This window comes from Corapipo altera, unplaced genomic scaffold, assembly GCF_003945725.1.
Source record: "Corapipo altera isolate COAL_440 unplaced genomic scaffold, ASM394572v1 295, whole genome shotgun sequence".
In the NCBI taxonomy this organism is placed as follows: domain Eukaryota; kingdom Metazoa; phylum Chordata; class Aves; order Passeriformes; family Pipridae; genus Corapipo; species Corapipo altera.
This window is the reverse complement of record NW_020884936.1, coordinates 2,286,923-2,311,631: the sequence shown is the minus strand read 5'-3', so window position 1 is coordinate 2,311,631 and position 24,709 is coordinate 2,286,923. Positions and strand designations below refer to the sequence as shown.

The following is a 24,709-nucleotide window of genomic DNA, read 5'->3' as shown; positions in this document are numbered from 1 at the left end:
GGTTACTTTTATTATTTGTTCCAAACTGGTACAGGCTATGGGCTCTGTACTTTTGGCAGCTTGTAAATAAAACATGATAAAGAAAAGTTGAAGTCCAGCATAAATGAAATCATGAGTTCCTCTCTTCTTTTGCATGGCAAGACTTGGAGATCAGAATTATTCTTTTTAACTGTAAGTCACTACTGAGAAAGAAAAGCACGAAACAAAAAAGGTTTTTAACGCTTTAAAAATTATAATTGGGCATGTTAAAATGCCCATTGTTGCTTTTTGTAGCATCTAAGTTCAGCATTCAAATCTTGCAGCTAAAAAAAATCTTGCGTGAGTGTTTTCTGCTAGTTTGGGGGAAAAATAATTTAAAAATTAATTTTTGATCCCCATTCCGTGATGGATATTGTGCATAAATCTGAGAAGGATGTGTTTGTGCTGAAATTTCTTAAAATAAGAAGTACTTTTTCTGAGTGCTGAAAGATCTGGAAAATGTGTAAATTTAGAAGCAGCGATGTTGGTCCCACACGGTTCTGGTGAAATGGAGCTGCATTAATTGCGGTGGTTGAAATCCTTTTAATGCTTAATCAGTAGGAAAACCTTTCTAGTACAGTTAAACTTTGACTAATATCCCAACTAGTGAATCAAAAGTCAATTTTGACTTGCTGCTACTCATACAGTGAGCTTGGTGTTGTCGAAGTGCCCACAGTGTGTCTGTCCTGGAGCCAGTTCGAGCACAGACTGTGGAAGGGGGAGGGAGGTGTGTGGTTTCTCACTTCTGCCAAATGACTTTATTTGAGAATAAACTTCATTGTTTGAGTTCTGCTCTAAAGGTCTGATGTCCTTTGTTTGTGCTGCACTTTTTCTGTCCCAAGCGTTGACTGATTTTATGGCTTCAGATTAATTAACCAATGTCTTGTTCTGTTTCTAAACTGGAGATACACCAAATTAAATTAAGAAATTAAAAAAAAATATAAAAATTATGACTAGTTATTAGGCTATTATTAGTCCCACCACAGGGCTGTGTTACTCAGGAGTGCCCACACCTTTCCATATGTTGGTCCAATTCCCTTCAATGGCTGGTGTCACACATCTCTTTGATATTAATAACATGCTGTTAATAACATCATCTGCTTTCAAGATGAGCTCCTTGTTTTGACTGGCATCTTTCCCCCTCTTTTCTCTACTCCTTTATTTAGGTGCTGCATAAATAGTAAATAAAGCAGCTGGCTCTGCCCTAAGGACTTTTTTTGAGTTCTTTTTCATGGATGGGAATCCATTTGTTTCAATTCCAGAACTTAATGCAAGTTCTGGACCCTTTGACACATGAATGACATGGACAACTAGACCAGGTTGGATGGGGCTTGGAACACCCTGATCTAGTGGAAGGTGTTCCTGCCCATGGGAGAGGGGGGAATGAGATGATCTTTAAAGTTCCTTCAAACTCAAACCATTCTGTGATTCTGTGATAACTAAAATATGTGCTGGTTGTTTCTTTTGGAGTTTTTTGCATGTTTTGTATACAGTAGCCCGTAAATTCCTGTCATGATTGAAAACATCAGCACTCCAGCTGATGGTATTAGGAAGCATTTTTGAAAAGTAATCTGTAAATTTCAAGAGATTCAGCCTTTGTGACTTTTAACTCTTTCCTGTTGTGCTGCCTCTCAGTATGTTCAAAATATTAAGGGAAAGCAAAGATTCCCTGAAGCTGTGCCTCTCAGCTTGGCCAGGTGAGCAAACCCATGTTTGTGTAAAGCAGAACATGTCAAATGGTGTGAAAACATCACTCTGAGTCAGATTGTTTCTGCTTCCTGCCTCTTGGTGCTGGAAACTGGTAGGAATACTTTGCAAGCTCTGGAAATCATGGAATGGTTTGGGTTGAAAGGGAGATGAAGGATCACCTCATTCCACCCCCCTGCCATGGGCAGGGACACCTTCCACTAGCCCAGGTTGCTCCAAGCCCCATCCAACCTGACCTTGGACACTTCCCAGGGATCCAGGGGCAGCCACAGCTTTTCTGGGCAACCTGGGCCAGGGCCCCACCACCCTCACAGGGAGGAATTCATTCTCAGTATCCCACCTATCCCTGCCCTCTGGCTTTTTTAATGATGTCTTATGCCTGTGTTTCCCAGCTGAGTGCATACCCACGCTGCCCAACTGTAGTGCTTTGGGTGATGATAAACTGCTTTCACACACAATTAACATGTTGCATCACATCTGAGGGTCAGGAGTAGGTGGAATGCACATTCCTATGGAACTGACCCCCCCATGGAGTCTCCTGTTATTGTCACAGCTCTGAGTGTGTCAAAAGTGATTGTTAAAAGCTGCTGCTTTTTTTAAAATTAAATAAAGAAATCTTACTGGCTGCGTGCAGCAACCTCTCTGCTTTCGGTGGAGATGCTCTGCTGTAATAACAAATTGATTCAGCAAGTACTTTTACCCTGTGTTTATGTTCTTGTCAGCACGCTCAGGTTTATTTAGAACACATTAATTGCACCCAGGTTTAGTGCAGTGTTGGCCTTTCAAGCTCTGCTGAATCACAGGCTGTGTCTGCACCACCCATGGCACTTCAGGGATCGCATCAGATGCTTCAAACAGGAGGAAAGCAAATGCTCCTGAACAAAGGCATGTTTGATCCAGGACTGGAACAAGGCTTTAAAAGCCTTGCTTAGGTTTCTGCCTAATGTCTGGCTCAGGTAATCTTAATATAGATGAAATCTGAGAAGCCCTCAGAGCCTCAGGTGGAACAGTGTCATAGATGGTGTTTTATGCTTGTGGTGTTTGCCAGAAATAATTTTCTAAGCAATAATACCAGTACTGAGCTGTTCATTTTGGAGTAATAACTGCTAATGCTGGGTTGCTCACCCATTGTGTTTGGAACTCCCCTTGACTCCCTATTTGAAATATAAATAAAGTTATTTTAAGCTTCAGCAGAAGTGCAGAAGCAACTGTGTCAAGTCTGAGTATCGCCCGTTGCTCTGTGTGGTGTAGGAAGGGGGAACCCTTTTGATCATCTCAGTAATGAGGCACCAGTAATTCTCTGAAGCCCAATTCAGCAACCAGGCTCATAATAATTCCATCTCCTGAAAACAGCTCAGTTATTTGAGAGCCACCTACACAGCTCTCAGTTACGTTTGATTCTCATGATGTGTCTCGGTGGCTTAACCATGGTCCTGTCCTGTGTCTTGGAATCAATAAAACAAGAGTGATTCAAACCTAATTCTGCATATAAAAGAAGAGGGGGTCTCGTTCATCCATGTACCCCTTTTACAGCAGCTTTTGGGGTTCCCAAAAAGGGGACCAGAGAGCTCCCTACAGAAAACATCCTGGCACCAGCCCTGGCAAATCTCTTCCAGTCTGGATCTGAAGTCAACATCAAGCATACCAGCACTGTGGATGCTCAAAAGATCGATTATGTTACCCAGAAAGGGAGCCACATGTGAAGATCTTCCATTTTGATCCTGCCATCTGATTCAGGCACGTGAATCTCCATGTCTTGTTTGGTGTTCCATGGAGTGAGCTGAAGATTTCTCTTGGAATGTTGAAGTCAGTCCACAGTGCTTATGTGGTGGGATCAAGGACTACTGTAGACCAGGAAATGAGGTGGCCAGATGTTCCTGAGCTTCCTGAGGAAGTGGCAGCCTTTAAAACTCTTCTTCCTTAGCCCCTGAGAGAGCAGAAATACTCATTTGCACACCCTTTGAGCAAGACTCTCCCATATTTCACAGTGGCAGAAATCACCTCTCTAAACAACCAAGGAACTAATAAAACAGGCAACTGCTTACATGTCATTTTCTTCCAGTCAGGTTTACATTTCAGGGACTTTTTTCCCTCTTCCCTTAAAGATTAGTTATATCCAGCCAGAACCAGTGAATGAGTGGTGTGCCTCTGAATCCCACTTTTTCAATGGATGTCTGTAGTGCAAAGCCTAAAGGTGACTGGGAAGAAAGTCAGTCGTTCAGCAGATACATAATGACACCATTAGCACTCTCTTATTTCCTTTTCATCAATACAAGTCTCCTGAATTTATGTGTAAGAGAAAATGCCTCTTTTAGTTGTGGAAAGCAGGAAACACTCGTGAAAAGCCTTCCTTCAAAAGATCAAGGGAATTTTTACTTCTGCCTTCACTTGACTGTGTGTTTGCCTTGTTACTTCTGCTCTGTGGCTTTGGCAGGCTTGTATGATTTTTTTTTTGCCTTTTTTTCCATCCAATAGGTCCTGCCTGAAGCGTGTGTGTGTGTGTCTCCTTTCCCTCTGCTGCTGCTTTCCCGGGAATTTTCTCAAAGGGAGGTTTTCTTACAGGCAGTTTACAATTTGTCATTTGTGCAATGTTGCAGAGGAAGAGGATGCCGAGGAGGTGCCAGAATTTCAGGTGTCTGGGAAAATTGGAGCAAAGAAGCAGAGGAAATTAGAGGAGAAACAAGCCAGGAAAGCACAGAGAGAGGTGAGTGTTTCCTGCCACGTATCAAGCCCTGAGCAGAGCCTGAACAGCTCAGCAAAGAACTGGGGGGGAGAGACACCTCAGAAAGGCAAAACCAGTGGAATCACTACAAACATTGGTTTTTTTATTTTAAAACTGTAAATTCAGCTTTTTCTGTCATATCCCAAGAGGGAAAACAGAGTCTCGTTTTCTTTCCATTCAGTTCTCTGGCATTTTTGTGGGGAGGAAAGGAGTTAAAACTTCAATGCTCTTTATTAGATGTTTCCACTGGCTTGTGCCTTAATGTCAGTACTGTCTGCCCTTAAAAATACCCCCAAACCCACACGGTGTTGTTGTGACACTGTGACAAAACCGTGGGCAGTTGTGAGTGGTGTTTCATGTGCTCTCATAGTGCAAAAACTTGGTTTGGCTTTACCTGTGTTTACAGAATATTCTGAGTCGGAAAGGATCCATGAGGATCATCCATTTATTGTTTTTATGGACTGGGAACAATGAAAAGCATTTTGCTGTTAATTCCAGGGAAGCAGCAGGCTCTTTGCAACTTTCTGAAGTGTGCTTGTGGAAGGCAGCAAGTTGTGCACTAATTCCTTTGAGTTGTTCTTTATATTTTTTGCAGACTCTGTATGAAGATTTTTAATGTGTAGAGAGTCCAAACAAAGCTCCTGAAATCCCATCTTGGGGATTTTAGTGTCCCCTGAGGTTTAAATCCAGTGTCTGCTTTACAGTGTAGTGGTACCTGTCCTGTAGATGGGGCAGTTGGTAATAAACTTAAATATTATGTTCTTTATAAACTTCCATTGTGAACCTTTTCTCACTCACTCAGTGCTTTCATCACTGTGTTGTTACTTTCCATATTCATTCTATTTAACTGGCCTCTTTTTTGTGGAAAAGCTGAGCAAAGTTGAGTGAAATTAGATGAGCATCAGTTGGTAGAGTGAGGAATCTTCTATTTCATTTTAAAACATGCTGATTTTTATTTTCCCATGCAGACAGATAAATTCCTTGGTTGGGGCTTTTTCTCTGAAACATTCAAAGCCACTGATCCTCCATTTGAATGTTTTCTGCTTGTTCTCTTAATGTATTTTCAAATTCAAGTGTACTGAAAACACTGAAGAAAAACAATCTATAAAAAATATGCTAAACACTCTTTTTATTTTCCCCCATTTCTCAACAATCCCTTTGGCTTAAAAACAAAACCAAAAGTATTTTAAGAGACCGGTAAAATTTTCTTTAAGAGATTTTGCCCAGGTTAATGATGAATTTGAATGCACTTGGTTTCACAGAGTTTATATTCCCAATCCTTTGTTTTCCTCTCCTTTTAGGGTCCATTCTAACTAAACTTTAAGTGAGGAGAAATGGAATGCCTTGACACAATATGGCTTAATATTACTACAGTAATAAACTTAAAGCCTTATTGAGGTACAGATAAATACAAGGGAGAGGGGTAATTCTAAAGGGGAAGGGAAGTTAAATGGTTTTGACTTTTTATTTTTATTATTATTATTTTTAATGTTTCTTTCTGAGCATGGATTTAGGAAGACAGTAAGAAACCCCCTCATGCTATCACAGTATGAAATTAAAAAAGGTACACTCAGGAAGAGTAAGGCTTGGTTTGCATAATGTTTGTTTTTTTTAGGCTGAGGAAGCAGAGAGAGAAGAAAGGAGAAGACTTGAGTCCAAAAGAGAGGAGGAAAGGAGGAAAGAAGAGGAGAGGATACGGCTGGAGGAGGAACGACAGGTGGGGTTAGTTGTGTTTATCCATGGAAATACTGGACCAGGTTTGTCTTTGGAATTGCTTTGTGTGAGATCTGTGATGAGGGAACTCTGTGTGTCCTGCTCAAACCATGTCCAGGCAGAGCTGCTTGTTCAGGACTTTGACCAGGAGAGCTCCCAGTGTCTCCCGAGGACAGAGATTTCCCAACTTCCCTGGGCCCCTGTTCCCTTTGAGCTGCCAGCTGTGACCAGCAGGGCAGAAAGGGAAAGGCATCAACAAGCGATTTTGCAACTTTTGTTGTGTAAAATCATATGATTTTATTCCAATTATCCATATTTACACGTGCCTCCCAGTTCAAGGTTTCTAAACTGCGCACGTGACAGTGTGTGACAGCAGCAGTGACCCAGAAAAACAGGTGCTGCTCAGCTGAAATGCTTTTGTTGAATAATTTTCACTAGTGAGGGAGGAAAACTTAGTTCAGAGCTGCTTTGTGTACTCGGGGCATCAGTGCTGCTGGCTGAGAACTTCATGCTCTGGTGCTGCTGCAAGTTGTGGTGGCTTTTTGCTGCTGGAGGTCAGGACCGAGGCGTTCTGCACAACCCTGTGCTGAACAATTGCTGTCCCAGGGGAGCACAGCCTCCAGCTCTCACTGGGGAATTTTTTGGGATACTTATGTGCATGAAAATGTGTGTCTCTGGTCTGTAAATTTATTTTAATTTGTTCTGAGTGCAGGTTGTGTGTAAGTGGAGTGTGTTGCTGATAACGTTTTAAGAAAGGAAAAGACAATTTTCCCTTTCCTCTGCTGGGGGCATGAAGGCAGGAAAAAGCAATGTTTTAAAGAAATAATGTACATGTTCCACATGCAGATTGTATCCATGAGATCTTTATGTGAATATCCATTTACCTGTGGGGTTATTCCCCCCCAAATCTTTCCTCTTCTGAACTCTCTTATTTCCTTTTCATCAGTACAAGTCTCCTGAATTTCAGAAGTTGAAGTGGAGGAGGAGAATGTCTGTTCTAAACATCAGGTTATGTAGCATAGCCCAAGACTTTGACTTGTACAGCAGCTTGAACAAACTTCCAGGAGATCAGTAATTCCAGAGCTTCCCTTCCAGAGAGATGAATGAATTCAGAAATACCTGGTGGGGGTCAAAGAGTGAACCCTGAGGTTGAACAGCTGATCGTGGCCACTCAAAAGGTGTGGTGGAACAGACTTGGCTTCCTCTGGATCCACTGCTGCCTCTTTTTCCCTGTCCACACACTCCAGCAGCACCAGCTCCTGCCTTCTGGGCTCTGCAGCCACTCTGCTTTTCTCCCATTTATTTCCAGTTTCTCCCCTTCATAATTCCAGCTTGGAAAGGGGCAGGATGAGCTCTGGCTGCCTCTAAAGCCCATCTCTGTGGGTCTTGGCATAATGGAGAACTCAGATGGCAAGTTTTCCCTCCAGTGATTTATTCCTTTACATGTTTTGTTTCTACTCAGTTCCCTGATATATTGATTTATTTATTTTAATATTTTCCTACGGTTCTGAGAATTTAATATCCTCGAAACCCTGAAGAGTGAGTTGGGATGACTCCAGTACTTTGAGGGAATTAGAAGGATGCACTGGCTGGACACTGATGTTGTGTAAGTGTCACTTCCAGTGGCACTGGAACTTCTAGGTCCTTCCAGGGGGGGCAGGAGAGTTCCAAAAAAACCAAATTGAAGCTGAGCTTGGCCAACCTGCTCAAAGGAAGCTGTAGCACAGGACAGGGATGTTATCCTGGGATTGCCTGTGGGTTTGACCTGGGGTTTACCTGGATAATCAGGATCAGTCAGCCATGGTTTAAAAGTTGAGTAGAAAGTAAGGGTGAAATTCTAACCAGAGATCTCTTCACACAGAGAGTGCTTATTAACATATATTTTTTTAATTGTTTCTATTCACTTTAGGGCTCCATAATTTATTTTGTTTGAATGAGGAAAGTTTTATTATTTTTATTTTAGTTTTCAGCATTCCTAGTAAAGACTGCACTAAAGCACTTCCACCTCTGTTTTGCAAGGCTCAGTGAAAAAGAGGAATATAAACCTGTGGTGGTGGCGATTTTTTTTGGGCTCTGATTTTTTTTTATTTGTTTTGGTTTTTAAATTCTGTGCACAACAATCCAAGGGAGTACTTACTAGAATTGGGAGGACTGCCCAAATGCCAGGATCCAGCTTGTTGTTCACTTTAGCCAATACCTTTCTCAGATATTTAAATTCTGTCGTTTTAAGCCATTTTAGTTTGCTTTGATTGCTTATTTTTCCCAGTATTTATCAGGAGAGCAAAGCCAACCCACCAGGCTACATGAGCAACATTATTCTGCCTCTCAGAGGAAAACCCTTTCAACATTTTATTTTTTTTCCTTGTGTCTAAATTGATAATCCAGGAACTGCTGAACATTTTGAGCGTGTGTCAAAGTAAATGTATCTGACAATATTTAAGGTCCATCCTCAACTGTTTTCTAGTAATTTTAAGTCTGTTTTTATCCAAGTCTTGAAGAGGAAACAGAACAATTCAAGACTTGTCCGTGTTTAGGCTGCATTGCTCCAATTCCTGCTTCACTCAGCAAAGGCAGCAGCACCACAGGGAGTTGGTAACAACAAACCTGCAGTGATTTAGTCTTGACAGAGTGATGGAAAGGGAGAAAAATGGAATTAATGGATACTTGATTACTGTGCCTGTAAGCAGAGCCTGTCTTTAGGATCATATCATTTTATCTTTCCAGTCTTGTTGCAAATGATGGAGAGGATGGTGCCTCTCTTCTAGGCCCCTGCAAGCAGTGAAAGGATCATTGGGTTTATTGTGGGATTTGGAGAATACATAGGATAAAATGTCATTTATATGTTCCTCTGGGGAAGGAATCCTTCCTTTCCACGAGGAATGTTTTGTCACCAGTAAGCCCTTGTGGACTACACAGGGTGATGCTGTTCCCCCCTATAAATTAGGAGATGGAAAGGCAAAATCCTGAAAGGTAGGTCAAGTAGTGACTGATAGTCATGAGGTAAAATCCAGCTGGTTGTGTGGTTTTTGGAGGCATTTTGACTACTCACATTGCTGTAGTTTATATAATGCCACAAGGCATGAGAAATTTAGATTTTATCACTGAATTTTGTCTGAGAATTGTTACAGCTGTCAGATAACCTCATTTTTCCCTTCCTTTTCCAGCGCATCAGAGTATTTCTGCAGGTACAGAGACAGTGGCAAATCCCCAAACAAGCACAGCCAGCTTTCTTAGCTAAATTCCAATTTCACCTTTTGTTCACTATCTCTCCCAAGAAGTACAACCAAAATCATGCTAAACTCCCTTCAAGGGAGTTATGGGGGCTAAAATATTGCATATTCTTGAGAAAAATACTCCCCTGCTTATATTTAAATACATTTGTATGCACTTATAAATAAAATGTGGTTGCCCCTTGGCTTCAGTGTTGCAAACCAGATAATATATTTTTAAATTCAGGTTTCCTTTGCAGTGCTCTGCTGACCTGATTGGCTGCAGGCCTGAGGAAGCTCCTTTATAATTGGCATTTGCCTCAGCCCTGCTTTGCCCTGGGGATTTCCCTTTCACCTCTTGGAGTTTTTTGGTGGTGAGCTGGTTTATCAATGAGAGCCAACTTCCTCTGATGTTGCAATGCGGGGTCTTCATACAAAACCTTGCTGTTTGCTCACTTAAGAGAGCTTCTTTATTTTTTTTATTTTTGTTTTTTGATCTTTACCTCTGCACAGGGATTTTTGTAAGTTTGTGTTTAAGTCCCTGAATAAAAATTGCCTGGATCTTCAGAGCTATGGAAAGGGAGGATCAACCATGAACACAAGGGTCCTCTTGGAGCTTTTTGAGAATTCAGACCCTAAAGTTTTGACTCTTTGATTTGATACTTGACCATGTAAGAAGTGGCACCAATTTTCAGTGATTTTATTATGTTTAGCGTTATGTGAGCATGGAGTGTTTCTCAGCAGAGCTTTTCATTATCTGTTTGGCATTTACATCCATTTTTTCATACATAAACAGTGCATTTCTGGAGGCTGATGGAGACGACTCCAGTTCAAGCATCAGTTTTCAAGTGTGTATCCTTTCCTGAAAATTGATTCCTTTTGAAGAAGCACAAGTTGAAAAGCTTGCAGAAAACTCATTCTCCTCTGATTTTGAGGGGATAAGGACACTTATTCTGCCTAAGCAGTGAGGGGGACAGAACTCCTACAGATCCATCTGCTCTGGGCCAAATTATTTACCGTAAAGTCCCTTCTTGCTTCCTGCAGGAGCTGCACTAACAGCACAAAACCTGCATGCTCTGCAAGGAGGGTTTCTTTGGTCCATGCACCTCTGAGCACTTGGCACGGGAACCAGGATGCTCCTCCTCATCCTGCAAATCAAGGGAACAGTCAGAAACAAAGGAATGACAGGTACAGGCGGTGGTTGGAGAGTGTCCAGTGTTGGCTCTGCCTTCCTCACTAGCAGGGATACATCTCCACTCAAGCAGCATCCCAGAACCTCCTCAGCAAAACTTGTGATCCCAGAAATCCAGCTTTAGCCTGCAAGAGTTTTCAGGATGCTCTGGGTTTCACCTGTCAAAAGGCTGGGCCCTTGTGCAGTTGGCACGAGGAATGTGTTTGGAAATAATCCCTGGGATGAAGGTGAGAGGCAAGCAGAAGGTGATGATCTGAAAGGAACCTCCCAGCAAGTCCAGGTCCTTGGTGAGCAGGTGGGACTGGGTGCAGAGGGAATTGGTGCTGACCAAATCCAGTATAGGAAGGGGTAAGGATGTTGGGAAGGGTCTCCTGGAGTGCTGAAGATCCATGGACTGCATGGAGCTCTGGAAGCTCTGGGGTTGCACATGAGACTGGTGCAAGCAGAGGTAGAGTCAACCCAGCAGTGACAATGTGGGCATTTTGACAGGAGAAGAACAGAAGGAAGAAAGGTTTGAGTGATTAATTTTTTTTTCCCAATAAAAATATTGTCAAAGTGGGATTGTTTGTTCTTCACATGCAGAGTAATGAACTGACCAAAAAGCAGTCTTTGCACTGTACAAGTGCTCCACAGTTTGGGTGACATTTAGGTAAATGAGGAGAGAGGCAAACCTGCCTCAAAAAATGACAAAAAAAAATAAAAGCAGCTGAAGGGAAGCATCTGCAGTTACCAAATTTCCAGGCTGCTGGGATTTCCCCAGCACCCCACCCATGGCTGGGGGAGGTGGCCCAGCCTCTCTGAGCTCTGAGCCACTGCTGCACTGCTGAGATCTCAGTGGGGAGGGCTCAAAAAACCTGCCAGACCAAGATTTGGGGTTTAAAACCTGTATTTGAGCCGAGTGCCCTTGCAGGAAGCAAGGCCTGGGCTCCGTTCCCTGAGCAGACCCTGAGGGGCTGAGCCTGTTCCCGTGGGTTATTCCTGCAGACACACTGGGTTTTGTGGGAATGCTGCTGCCTAAATGTGACCCTGAAGCTTCCATGGAACTGCTGCATGATTCGAGCATGTGGGAGAAGTGGGATAATGTGCTGGGTCTCCTGGAGTGCTGAAGATCCATGGACTGCATGGAGCTCTGGAAGCTCTGGGGTTGCACATGAGACCAGTGCAAGCAGAGGTAGAGTCAACCCAGCAGTGATAATGTGGGCATTTTGACAGGAAAAGAACAGAAGGAAGAAAGGTTTGCGTGATTAATTTTTTTTTCCCCAGTAAAAATATTGTCAAAGTGAGATTGTTTGTTCTGGGGAAAAAAGCTGGGAATAAATGCGACCAGACATCCCAACTGCTCCAGGTTTTCCTGCTCCTCATCGATTCTCCTTGTGTATTTGGGCAAACTCATCCCTGCTATTGGCTCTGGACCAGGTCACAGCCTGGCTAAATCCTTCTTTTTCTGCAGAGATTGAATCGTAGGTGAATTTAGGTTGTCAAGTGTATGAGGTTGTGCATGAATTTTTAATTATTAGATGAAAAAGCATCTGGAAATACTTTGTGTTACAGAAGAGGCTACAAGCTTGGAGGGCTGACACACTTCAGCTACCAGAGCAGTGGCTCAGACCACCTGGAAATGCTTTGCTGACCAGAATTTAGCATCTGGAAAACGGGTTCCTGTTGGCTTTTGAGCAAAAGAAAAAGGGCTGGTAGCTTGAGTGCTTTGCCAGTCTCACAGCAGAGCTGCTTTTCTGCCTGTGTTGGAGATGGAAGTGCTGAGATGCTTTAAAAAAATGGAAGATGCTGTTCTTCAGGTAGGGAAGGAAGACAGGGAGGAGCCTTTTTCATTTGTTAGGCTGTCCAGAAACTGGAAAATACATTTTAGTTATTGTTGCTCTCAGTTACAAATGGGACATTGTCTTCTGATCATTTATTTATTTTGTAGAACCATCTAGAAATTATTTGCCAAAGCAGTTTTCAGGTTTTGTGACTATTTTTTTTCCCCTCATTTTCAAACCCTGCTGAATTACAAGCTCTCTAATAGACCAGGGGAAGAACCTTATTCATGGCTTTCCAGGATCAAGATTAAATTTATTGCATTTACAAGAAAGGAACAATTGTTGTCACTTCCAAATGAAATATGGTTTTGTTGTTCTTGGCACCTGTAATGCTTATAGGGAGAAAATGTGCTGTTGGGCTAATTGTTACAGTGATGAATGACCCAAAAATGGTCTTGTTTTGTCTCAAGAGCTTCCTCAGATCTGTAGATTTTTCATGAGATAGCAGTTTAAAAAAATGGCTTTGGCTTTGCAGATACAGTCAGATCCTTTCAGTCCTGTTTTTCTCATCCTGGGATGTTGGCAAGAGTCTTTCTCCTGACTTTCTGGGAATGTGGTTAAATAAAATGGCAACCAAATACTCTTTTCTCTTTGGTTTTTATTGAAGGGCAATTCTCCCATCCCCACTTCTGGTACCTTGATGGTTTGGGCCTTACAGGGCATCTTTTTTAATATGGATTTTTTCCAATATATTTAATGACCTGCCCCTGTCTGTTCCTGGTTTAATGGAACAAATGTTTGCTTTCCAGCTATTAAAGGAAGCAATTACCATATTAGTGTCAAAGATGCAGCATGGCAAGCTTTTAAAAATCAATATAATTGTTCTTTAAAAGATCAATTCCTGTGCTAATGGCAAAGGAATGCCCTGAGATTGCCACTGAAATTTGAAGAACTCATCTGTCCAAGTTTTTAATCAGCCTTTGGAATGTGATAGAGCCAGAGGCCAGTCAATTTGGAATCTCCTTGTACCAGGTGCTGCACAAACATTAATTTCTCTGTGGAGGAAACAGTCCCGTAAGGAACCACTTTTATTATCTGTGAGTCATAAAATCATTTAGATTGGAAAAGACCTCCTCCCAAGATCATCAAGTCCAGCCTTTGAGTTTACACTTGTAAAGTGTTTTGGAGAAGAGCAAAATAAACTTTAAGAGAAAATCATGGAAAGCTGCGAATTTATGAACTCCCAGTAAAAACCTGTTCTTATTTTAATAACTTATTAAGTAATCTGTCACATTCCCAAACCTTTAATCACAATTTTGCTTTGTGAATGTGTGAATTCTACAAAACCATGTCATTGATGTTGGTCTTGGAGTTTTCTGGGTTGGCATTTTGGTGGGGTTATTTTTAAGACTTTAATATTTCTTTCAGGGCAGACAACAAAGTATTTTACTGCAGATAACTAAAAGCAGAGCCTGAAGATTTTGGTTAACAGCCAACCATGCAAAACCCCCTTTTTTAATACAACCATACCTTGTTTCCTATGCCTGAAATACTTTATACTGTTCTTTACCTTCCACATAGGCACAGTTTGCTGAAGGAAAGTTTTCATAAGGAAGAGATTTTACTTGAAAACTTGATTTTGCTTGTAACTTTTACAGAAGGAGCTTCTTCCCACGCACAGGTGGACACCAGTGTGACTCCTTGTTGTCACTCCCAGAGTGCTCAAGTGTCAGAGCAGAATTGGGGCCAGTTACCAAAAAATGAGGCTGTTGCATCAAAGTGCAGTTGGGGCAGGGACTTCCTGTCACGGGATCTGCAGAAGAAGCAAATTCATGCAAATTAAGCCAGCAGGTTGCTATTTAAGAGTGGTTTTGTGCCCTCTCTCAGACCTGGTGAGAGCCAGCCTTGGTGTCTGGTGTGAGCTCACACCGTGTGTGAGATGGTCACTGCCTCAGGGGTGGCCTGTGAAATTAGTGATGCCACCAAGGGAGAACTTCAGCTCGTTTTAGAAAAGTTCTTATCTCCTGACTGCAGAGAGAGAAGCTGCTGCTTCACTTAAAACTAAACCCAGCTTGGGGAGGAGCAGACTGACCCCTTGTCATCTTTTCTGTCCAGGAAGAGGAAAAAAGAAAGGCAAAGGAAGAAGAGGAGAAGAGAGAGTATGAAGAGTACCTGAAGCTGAAGGAGAGTTTTGTAGTTGAAGAGGAAGGGGTTGAAGAGTCAATGACAGAGGAACAGGTATGTGCTGGGCTGGTTCTGCAGTTTCCTTTCTCTTTGTTGCACTCACTGCATTCTGTCTGCTGTAAAATGAACTGGAAAGGAGGAGTCAGCCAAAGGTTTTTGCTTGTGAGGGCTAAATTGTGTCTGTGGCACAGGTTAACCTGGAATATTCCCTGGGGAATGCTACAGTTCCTCATACCAGACCCCTATGAGTTAGTTTAGAGTGCTAAGGGAAATGCATATCACTGGAAATGAGTCCTTTCCTCCCTCATTCAAGGGCTGAAATAAAACTCCTTTTGGAATTTAGATAATCTTTTACTGTCATTACCCATAAAGAGTGAGCCTACAAAGCTAAATTAGGAGTTTGGTGGTGCCCACAGATCTTGGGGGCAATTGCTTGGGTTTGGCCTTATTTTCTCCACCAACAGACCTGCTGTGAAATCAAATGAAAAACCAAGTTCTTGTCTTAAAAAACTTTTTTTAAGAGAATTCACAGGACACAGCCTGGGTGCTTGTGGGTTATGCTCTGGAAAATCATAGATTTAAAGTTGCAAATGATAATATTTCAAACTCATGCAAAACATCCTTGCATGCTCTCCTGTGACTGCCTGCAAATGAGCTGCTGGGGATGGTGGTTGAAATGTGAGACTTGGTATAATATCACAGCAAACTTGAAGAGGTTTTGCTGTTGTGGGAGGCAGAGTTCTCTGCTCTGTCTGCTGAAAACCTGTTAGACTCAATTTATTTGCCATCAAATGCAGGACTTGCTCTTGGGTTGTAGCTGCCAAATTTGAGCTGCCCACTGCATTTCATGAGAAGGATTTATTTCACCCTTCTGTGAATTTGCTCCTCTGCTGAAGTGACCCTGTTGAATTAAATGGATTTGCCTTAGTGTGACTGAGAGTGGCTTTGAGCTGAGGGGCTTGTGCCTGATGTCAAGCAATACTGGCCCATTACAAGTTCTCATTGTGGACCCCTTCCCATGAAGAAAAATTCCTCCATCTCACCAGGATTAACCCAAAGAGACGGTGATAGGAATTTCCTAGGGTGCAGAGAACAGCAAAATGCAGATTTTTCCACTGAAAGTTCTTTCAAAAATCTGTGCCTATCCTGTTAGAAGATGAGTTTGTACCTAAATACTAAATTGTTCCACTTTAGGCACCCTTTAAAGCTGGAATGTGTTTATTGCCCATGTTCCCACAGCTGCCTGTCAAGAAGAAATAAATCTTTCTATATGTGAGAACAGAGAAGGGTGTTCTCACCTTGAACAGCTTGGAAGGCTCTTGATGATGCCTGGATGTCAACCTGAGATAACTTTGGTCAGGGTGGGGAGTTAGAACTTTAATTGGAGGTGATTTAAAAGTCATATTCAGAAATGAGAACATGCAGACAGTGGCCTTGCAGAAAGGACAAGCCACCCTTGCCTTGTGGTGGATGAAGCACTTCAGTGTCCTGTTACAAAGCTGACTCTGCCTTGTGTTGTTGGGGCTGCTGTGCCCGAAACTCCTGCTGAAAATTAAGCTCCTGAGTCCAGAGCTAAAGCAGTTAATTAAGGCTGATTGATTTCCAGGGCTGCGGAGTAACCTGATCTCCTCTTAACTTCAATGCACGTTGTTTGCATTGCCTTTGGAAATGGAGCTGCTCACATGAAAGCACTGGATTTCAGGTGCTTGGCTTTGTAAAAGGGTTGGGCCTCCATGTTTGGCATCTGCAGGAACTGTGTCCTGAGTCATTGTGGGTTTTACCTCTCTACAAAACATCCTCAGTGTCCGTATGTAACTTAATGAAGCTCAAACTCATGGTTATTTCAGTGATGGGAAGAGTAAAAGATACAAAGATTTCCTTTCAGAAAACACATTGTACCTGAGCCACACTGTCTTAGAAAATACTTGTCATAAATCCCTCATAAGGTTAAATTTAGATAATTTTTATTTCCAGTTCAGTATCTCGGTGCGTACAGTTAAAACTTCAGAATTATGCAATCTAAACCGTTCTATGATGTTTGTACTCAGTAAGTTTGTGATGCATTTAATGTTCATGAATTTACAATAACAGTTGTTTTCCTTACTGTGTCCAGTCTCGCAGCTTTCTTTTGGAATTCCTGGAATACGTTAAGGTAAGCTGCAATTGGTCTTTCTCCTCCTTCCCCACTTGTTAGATTTTGTCAAATACCTTTTGTCAAAGAGGGACATCTTTACTTGCTCTTTGATTTGCTTAAATATTCAGCAAGTAACAAAAGTGATACCTTAGATAAGCTTTATTTACTTAACCATCATAAGCTGTTAAAAGGGTTTGTAATTACAGCTCTGTCTTGGCTTTTTGGGGCAGGATGTGGCTCTTACCCTCTTTTTATAAAGACAGGCCTGGTAAATGACCTTCAAAAGTTTAATGTTTGCTGGAGGTTGGGATTTGGGACATTCAGGCTTTTTTGTTTGTGAAAATCAGCCGCTGCTTTAGAAAACAATCTCTGCACCTGAGCTCAGCAGGAGTGAGAGTTGCTGTACCAGCACGTGCTGCCATCCAGGGTGTGTTTGTGCCTCAAACACTGCCTTGGAAAGGTCAGTCCCAGCTTGTTGTGTGATTGTCCTCACAAAGTTGTCTTAATGTTTGGCAGGGATATTTGATAAGAAGATCACTTGTTTTAAACAGGGTGTGTTAGTCTCCCTTTCATCATGTTGTGAGGTTGGGTATTTAAAGCCTGTGGTGTGTTCATGGGGATTTCTGCTTTTGATCTGTAAGGACAAGTGCCTTGCTCTCCACTGTTGCTGTATCAAAGGTCAGATGCATTTTTCTCCTCATACTGTAACAATGTTATGTAAATCTTCTGTCCTAATAAATCCCTTTCCTCCTTCCATGGAAACTGAACTCTCAGGATGTGTGGTGTGTATGTGAAAGGCTTCTTTAGTAAGCAAATCACCTGTATGCTTACTGAAGTCCTAACCATTTTGTAATCCAAAATCTCGCACTCTGGGCCAGTTTTGCTTGTCTGTTATCCCAGCAAAACCCTGGATTTCCCTCATGGACTTACAAACAGATTTGCCTCATGGGTAAGTCTCCTTAGGGTGTGAGGGATTGCCAGGCAGGGCTAAGAGCTCAGTGTGGAGTCCTTCCAAAGCTCTGCTGGGCTTCCCTCTGCTCCCATGCCTTAGGATAACACAGGTAAAACAAGAGGAGGTTTCAGTGTCCCTTGGGATCTTCCACGAACACTGGGAGAGCTCCCAAGGGATGCCACAGCTGGGTCAGGTTCTGCCCATTGCCCTGGTGGTTGTGGTGGAACAGATTAGTCACAAAGTCTCAGCTCGGGGTTTAACACACGTGTCTAGTTTTAGATTAGTCACTTCATCCTGACGTCAGAGAAGTTAAACTCGGTCTGAAAACCGAATTCAGAAGCACCTCAACACCTGATTTCCTCTGTGGAGATGAGCTGCAGAACTGGGGCATCACTTTAAGTATTTTTCTTTAATCTTGCATGTGTGCTTAATATATAGATTATGTATTGCCCTCGTCTTCTGTTCACAGAAACTCTTGACAGGAAGCGGCGCTGAGCTGCTCAGAGCTGTCTGAAAAATGTATAAATTAAGAGTAATTGGCATTTTTTAAAAAGTAAAATTGAATTTAGCTCTTCTGTTGAATAACTTATTGTGCTGTTAGAACTGACTGGAGATATCTCACCCCGTGCTTCATTCCTGAGGGTGTTGGAAGTAAAATGCAGCCTCTTGCTCCGTTTCATCCCTTGCCGAGGACAGCAGCAGAATCACACCTAAAATTAAAGGAATTCTGTAAAATATGGATGTGTATATGTTGCTCTATGGAAATCAAGCATATTTCTAGAACGTGAAGCATGTGGTGAAGTGTTTGATTCCCCTGGGACCTCACATTGTCGTTATATTTCAGAATGTGTGTGGGGAACGCATCCTAATTCCACCCCACCCCCTGGGCTCTTATTCACAGCAGGATCTGTCCTGGAAAGCTTCCACTAAATTTGGTCCTTGAGGGTGAATATCTTTAAGTGAAGGTTTAAGTCCTGTTTTTCTTGTTTATGTGGCTTTGCACCAACACCCCCCCCCCAATCCCTTTAAAAGAAGATGTGACGAATGTTGGCAGTTCCCAGCTCTGAGAACTGAATTCCATGGACTGGTTCCAGTTCCATGTGTTCAGTCCATGGTATTCAGTTCTCTAGCTTGGCTGCATCGAACTTCACAACTACTAAATCTGTGGGGGGCTTTTTTGGGTCTGATTTTATTAATGAAAAGAGATTAATCTATTCCAGCCTCCCTTGATTTCTTCAGTGTCCTTCCAGTCGTACTCCCAAGAAACAAATGAGTTTATTGTTTGAACTATTGCGTTTGTTAATGGAGATGCAGCTCCTGTTGGCCATATATATATGGATTTTAGGAATGTGGTCCCGAATATTAACTGAACTTTTCGACAGTTCTGTGTTTTCCAAGCTCCTTACAAACACCTACAGACAGATGAGTCCCTAAAGCTTTGGCAGAGAAGAGAACAGGAACCAAGCAGCTCCAGATGAGCACACCAGGTGTTTTCTCTGGAGCTCCAGAGAAGCATAAAAACAGATGTGAGCAGTGGTGACTGTGCCCTGACTGATGAAACCTGCAGGAAGAATCTCTGTCAAAAGCAAAGTGACAGTTTGAAGTTCCAACACTGACAATTTTAATAAGGTGTTTGCTTGCTTAGGAAGATTATTGTGGCATTAATACACATGACATTAGTAACACAGTCTAAAGCACTTAATGCTGCCAGTCTTGGCTGGATTTCGTGTGTGTGCTGATATATTCCAGTGATGATTTTAAAAGGTACTTTGAAACATCTCTCAGAGAAAAAAGGATCTTGATAAAGCGCACTGGAAATTAAAGTTAGCAGCCAAGAAACTCAAATGCCAGGAGAACAGGTCCATGGCTGTTTATTGTGCTCATCCTAATGTAAGAAAAAGTCCAGGATAAAAGCTGGCAAATGGATTTGAGTCTTCCCCTAAGTGGGTCAGGGCACTCAATCTTTCCACAGAGCTCACTGGTTTAAGTAACTTGAGAGTTTTTCATCAGGAAAAAAAAAAAAGCTTACTTGGAAAAGTTAGTGAGAGTGACAGGTTCTGCTTTGTCTGGTAAATGCAATTTGTTATTTGAATGGAAAAAAAAAATATGGCAACCTGCTAATGCATCAGCTGTGTGTAACTCTTCTCTGTTTCCATAGAAAACAAAGGTTATCCAGCTGGAGGACTTGGCCTCACATCTGGGTTTAAGAACACAGGTGAGCACTGACTTTTGGGGTGTAAGTATTGACTTTTGGGTGCAAGTGCAAGCAATGAGTTTAAAAGGACAGGAGAGCCAACAGGTAAATGAGGGTCTGTCTGTGGAAGTGTCTGAGCATTAGTGGAAACGCTTGGATTTTGGTGAGGATCAGCAAAATCAGCCCTAAAAATGTGACCATTCATCGAAGTACCAGCCAGGCAGTGAAGGGTTGTTGGCTTATGAGATTGCTGCAGTGAAAAGGGCTCAGTGTGGCCCTTTCAGAGCTGCCTGCTGGTTAATGGGTCCCACAGCGTTTGTGAATCTGAAAATGGAGCAATGTTTTCTGTTCTGTATCTGATCTGCTCCTGGGGTGTGCCTTCAGAGCAGCTCACACTGCCCTTAGTCCAGGCTGCTGTGCCCCTGCCTCTCTCTTAAACCAGAGCTCCATTTAAGCTTGCAGTGAGTCACTCAGGGTTGAAATTTAAACTGTAATTTGCCTCTGCAGTTACATAAACACAGGAAAGGCAGAGAGGCAGAACTGTGGAAACCAAGGCTTAGATACTTAAGGTGTAGTAGAACTACATATAGAATTAACCCAGCCTTAGATTCAACAAGTTGTTGCTTTGAATTGGTAAAAGAGGTTTGAAGGAAAAGGTAAAAAAAGATACAAAAAAACTGTGTTGAGCAAGATTCTTGGAGAAGTACCTCAGTGTGCTTCATGGAACTTGCCTGATGCAGTGGCACTGCTCAGCCTTTCCCTGGGAAAAGCCTTTCCCACCCCTTGTTCCTTTAAACAGCTGGGCAACAGCAATAAAAGTCTCCTTTTGGGGTGGTGAAGTTACTTGAACACCCCAAAATGCAGAAAAGTCTAAGACCAAAGGGCTTATTCCATCTGTCTGTGTGGGAATAGTGATGGGTGTCCTTCCCTGAAGCCCCTAACACTGAGGGATTAAATGTAAACCTCTGTTTGTAGCTTATCTGAACCTGTGAAATGTTTTTTGCCTCCCTTTTGATCAGTTTGTTGTTCCTTTTTCTCTTCTGCACAGGATGCAATTAACAGGATCCAGGACCTGATGGCAGATGGCACTTTGACAGGTGACAGCCAAGGCACAGAGGGGATGAGAGGTGGTGGTGCAGGATGTGCCTTCCCTGTGGTAGAGCGAGATTTCCAGTGTCATTCCCGCTTTAAGGATCCTCATAGAACTTGATAACTCAATATTTACCTATATTTTATTTATTTATCCATGTGCTGAAGGCATTTGGGGGTTGCTGAGCAGCCAGCTGCAAATGGGGCCTTGTGAAATCTGAATTTGAAAGGATCCCTGGGATAGTTTGGAGTGTTTTGCCAGCCTGGTGGCTACAGCCCAGGATTGGGATGCAGCACACTGTGGGAGAAGCAAACATCCCAGAACACTCCAGGGTGCTGGAGCAAGTGAAGTGCTTGTTCCCAGCCACGTACCCACACAGTCCAAGTTGGAATGTGAGCAGAGACTGAGCCTGTGGAGAGCTCTCTGTCTGAACAAGTCTGGTTTAGTGCTGGGCAGTCTTGTTCTTTCTGAGGGTGAAGCAGGGGAAGGTGCCAGCACAAACATTTAGTGACCTGAGCCTGTGGTCATGGCTGGGGAACAACTGTCTTGGCAGGTACATGTGGGTATCTGTTCAGATGACCTCAGAGTACTTGGAATTAAAGGATAAAGATGTGTAACTGCCCTGGCTGTGTCTGTGTCCCAAAAGTCATGCCAGGGAGGCTGTGCCTTGGTGTAATGTGTAAGAACATAGAGAGCTATTCTCAGTCTGGTTGGAGCAACTGAAATATGGAAACTGAGCTTTATTCCCTTTCAGAGGGGAAGCTTTAAAGGCTGAGCTGAGCCCCACAGGGGCTCTGAATCCCCTCCTGGATCTCCCTGCTCTGCCTTTCTCCACCAGCTGCCCAGGCCCAGAACACCAGCACCGAAAAGGGAGGGCTGCAAGGATGGTGAAGGGTCTAGAGGGGAATCCATATCAGGAACAGCTGAGGTCCCTTGGCTTGTTCAGCTGGAGAAGAGGAGGCTGAGGGCAGAGCTCATCAGGTTCTGCAGCTTCCTCACGAGGGGCAGCTCCAATCTCTGCTCTCTGTGACCAGGGACAGGTCCCAGGAAGGGCTGGAGCTGTGCCAGGGCAGGGTCAGGTTGGATCCCAGGAAAAGGTTCTTCCCCCAGAGGGTGGTTGGGCACTGCCCAGGCTCCCCAGGGCAGTGGGCACAGCACCAAGGCTGCCAGAGCTCCAGGAGTGTTTGGACAACGCCCTGAGGGACAGGGTGGGATTGTTGGGGTGTCCTGGGCAGGGCCAGGAGCTGGACTGGATGATCCTTGTGGGTCCCTTCCAGCTTGGGATATTCCATGATTCTCTGAAAACGATGTAGCTGAAACTGTGGAACTCCCAGCCAGCTGTGCCCAGTGAAAAGAACATGTTACTTTGAACAAAAAGGGTCGCACTGTGGCACTTGGCCACTGCCACAGCCCCGCTCCGAGCCCCAGCAGCAGCCAGCAGATAAAAGCCTGACTGACTGCTGGCACATTGTCTCTGCCTGCCCCAGATAGGAAATGCTGCCTCAGCAGCTGGAAGGTCCCTTCCCAAAGCAGTGACTGATGTCTGTGGGGAAGTGCTGACTGCAAGGCCCTTTCTTTCCCCCCCGTAGGTGTGATTGATGACAGAGGGAAGTTCATCTACATCACCCCGGAGGAGATGGCGGCCGTGGCGCAGTTCATCAAACAGCGAGGGCGAGTCTCCATCGCCGAGCTGGCCCAGGCCAGCAACTCCCTCATCAACCTCCAGCCTGACAGCAGAGCTGCTGCTCCAACTGTGGCCTGAGAAAAGCACAGCAGGAGTTTGACCTCTGAATGAATAAACCCCGTAATTAAAAGCAAACAAGAGCCTCTCTAGTCCGCTCGCGGTGCTTGAAGGTAGGATGGGCTTTTGAAGCATCAGCTGCAAGGCTTCTCAGAAGTTTTGCTTTTCACTCTGTTAGAGCTGGGATAAAATAAGACATTTGATTGTGCAGCAGAGGCTGCCAACACTCTGATGGGGCCGTAACACTCTGATGCAGCTGTAGCCCAGGAATATCATTAATTTATACCTCGGCAGTGAGTCCTGTGTGACTGTACCCAGACTTTGTATTGTTTGCAGATTTTGATGTCTGTGTCAAATAGATTCAGGTTTGACTGCACTCAGAATTCTTGCTCTGCTGTTTAACTTCGTGGCAGTGATGGACACAGCCCAGGAAAATAGGTTTTATCTGCTGTATCCGCACTGGAAGGACAGAGTAAAAAGAAAATACTCTGTGTCTTTGTTCTCACTGCAATATATCCTGAAACTCTGGAAGGAGTGGTTGCTCTGTTGTTAAAAGTTCCAGAGGCTGTTTCAGACAACCTTTGCTATATAAATATGTTTTCCTTTGTTTAAATAATATAAAAAGTTTGCTTGCAGACAAGCTGCATCATTTTCCTGTAGCCAAGAGACAGAAACCCCTCCAGGGAAAGGCTAAACTGGCCTCAATTATTGTGCAGGCCAGTTCTGCTGATACCAACCAGATTCTGATGATTCATCCTTTGAAGTCAGAGCCAGCTCAGAGTGTCTGAAGGCCTCAGACACCCCCACCCTGTGGCCTCTGTGTTCTGGATGTTTGGGGGTTTTTAAATAAAAACTTGAGACACTCTGAGTCATGCAATTAATGCCGCAAGTAAATGATTACTAATGCATTAACTGTAGGGGTCAGTATATTTCCTGCATAAGAATATTTATTTTTTTTTAATAATTTGTTAATTCTCCTCTCTGAAATCAACAGGATTTATGTGGATAAACAGTAATTGGGGAGGGCAAGAGGTTTTGTTTCTGCCAAACATAGAGATTACTTGAGGAGACTAAAAGTCACGTTATCAGTGGGATGAGACAGCAATAAAACAATGGAAGGAAACATATTTCCATTTAATCTCTGCACTGCTGCTGGATGGGGGAGTGCAGGAGTGTGGAGTTACAGTGCAGCACCACATGTTGGTGTGAGAGACCAGCACATCCTCAGTGTTGCACAACCACAACCAGCAAAGAGGTTCCTTGACCCTTGGGGCTCGTAAAGTCTCTTAATTATCGACTCATTGTTACATTTTAAAAGTTACTTGAGTTTGCCAAGATTTTGTTGTTCTGTCTTAAACTGTTCTTGTAATAAAATCAACAATATTGAAAGAATTGCAGAGACTTGTGTTAGAAATGGGCACAGCTGGGGGAAGATGTGACTGTGTAGCTCTGCCAGCAGCTGCTCTGCTGCCTTAATCCTCTACCACCATTCCCATTCCTCTTCTTTGCACCCAGTTGCATCATATCAACATTTTTTTATTAAGGAGCATCTTGTGTTTTCTAGGAATCCTCTCACAAAATCCAAGGAAGCAGTTTGAACCCTGGAATGCAATTGCTTGGGGCCATTTGTTGGGATGGTTTATAAACGAAGCAGTTCAAACCTGTGCTGCTGCTTCAGTCTGTCTGGGGAAGTGGAGGGGAAAGAAATTCAGGGCTGTATCCCCAAAATTACTTCCCTGAGAGAATTCATAAATCATGGGATAACACACATTTCTTAGATCCCAAAGAGAGGGATTGCTGCACTGATTTAGGGAACACCCTCGTGTGTCGTGGCTGAGCTGGGGGTTGTCCCCAATGTCCTGGGTGAGGGTGGTGGCTGAGGGAGCTGATGGAGAGTTGGAACAGTCTGCGGGCACTGGGGTGCTCTCCTCTTCTCCTTCCCCAGGGTTTAAGTATTAAACTGTTTGTTCTTTATCTCCCTCCAGCCTTCCAAGTGCCTAAAGGGGCTCCAAGAAAGCTGGAGAGGGACTTTGGACAAGGGCCTGGAGTGACAGGACAAGGGGGAATGGCTTCAAACTAGCAGAAGGCAGGGA

The 24,709-nt window shown here is 43.3% G+C and overlaps 1 protein-coding gene across 2 annotated transcripts in view; it reads left to right on the top strand.

The window, feature by feature from the left end:
• Positions 1–24,005, top strand: part of DDRGK1 (DDRGK domain containing 1) — a 35,844-nt gene extending 11,839 nt beyond the window's left edge. For both annotated transcript variants that reach the window (XM_027660510.1, XM_027660511.1), the window contains exons 3-9: positions 4,323–4,429; positions 6,063–6,164; positions 14,437–14,559; positions 16,619–16,657; positions 19,750–19,806; positions 20,834–20,882; positions 22,465–24,005. In XM_027660510.1, the coding sequence (XP_027516311.1) occupies positions 4,323–4,429; positions 6,063–6,164; positions 14,437–14,559; positions 16,619–16,657; positions 19,750–19,806; positions 20,834–20,882; positions 22,465–22,637 (650 nt within the window). In that variant the 3' untranslated portion in view covers positions 22,638–24,005. The remainder of the gene's footprint in view (positions 1–4,322; positions 4,430–6,062; positions 6,165–14,436; positions 14,560–16,618; positions 16,658–19,749; positions 19,807–20,833; positions 20,883–22,464) is intronic.
• The last annotated feature ends 704 nt before the right edge of the window (positions 24,006–24,709 follow it).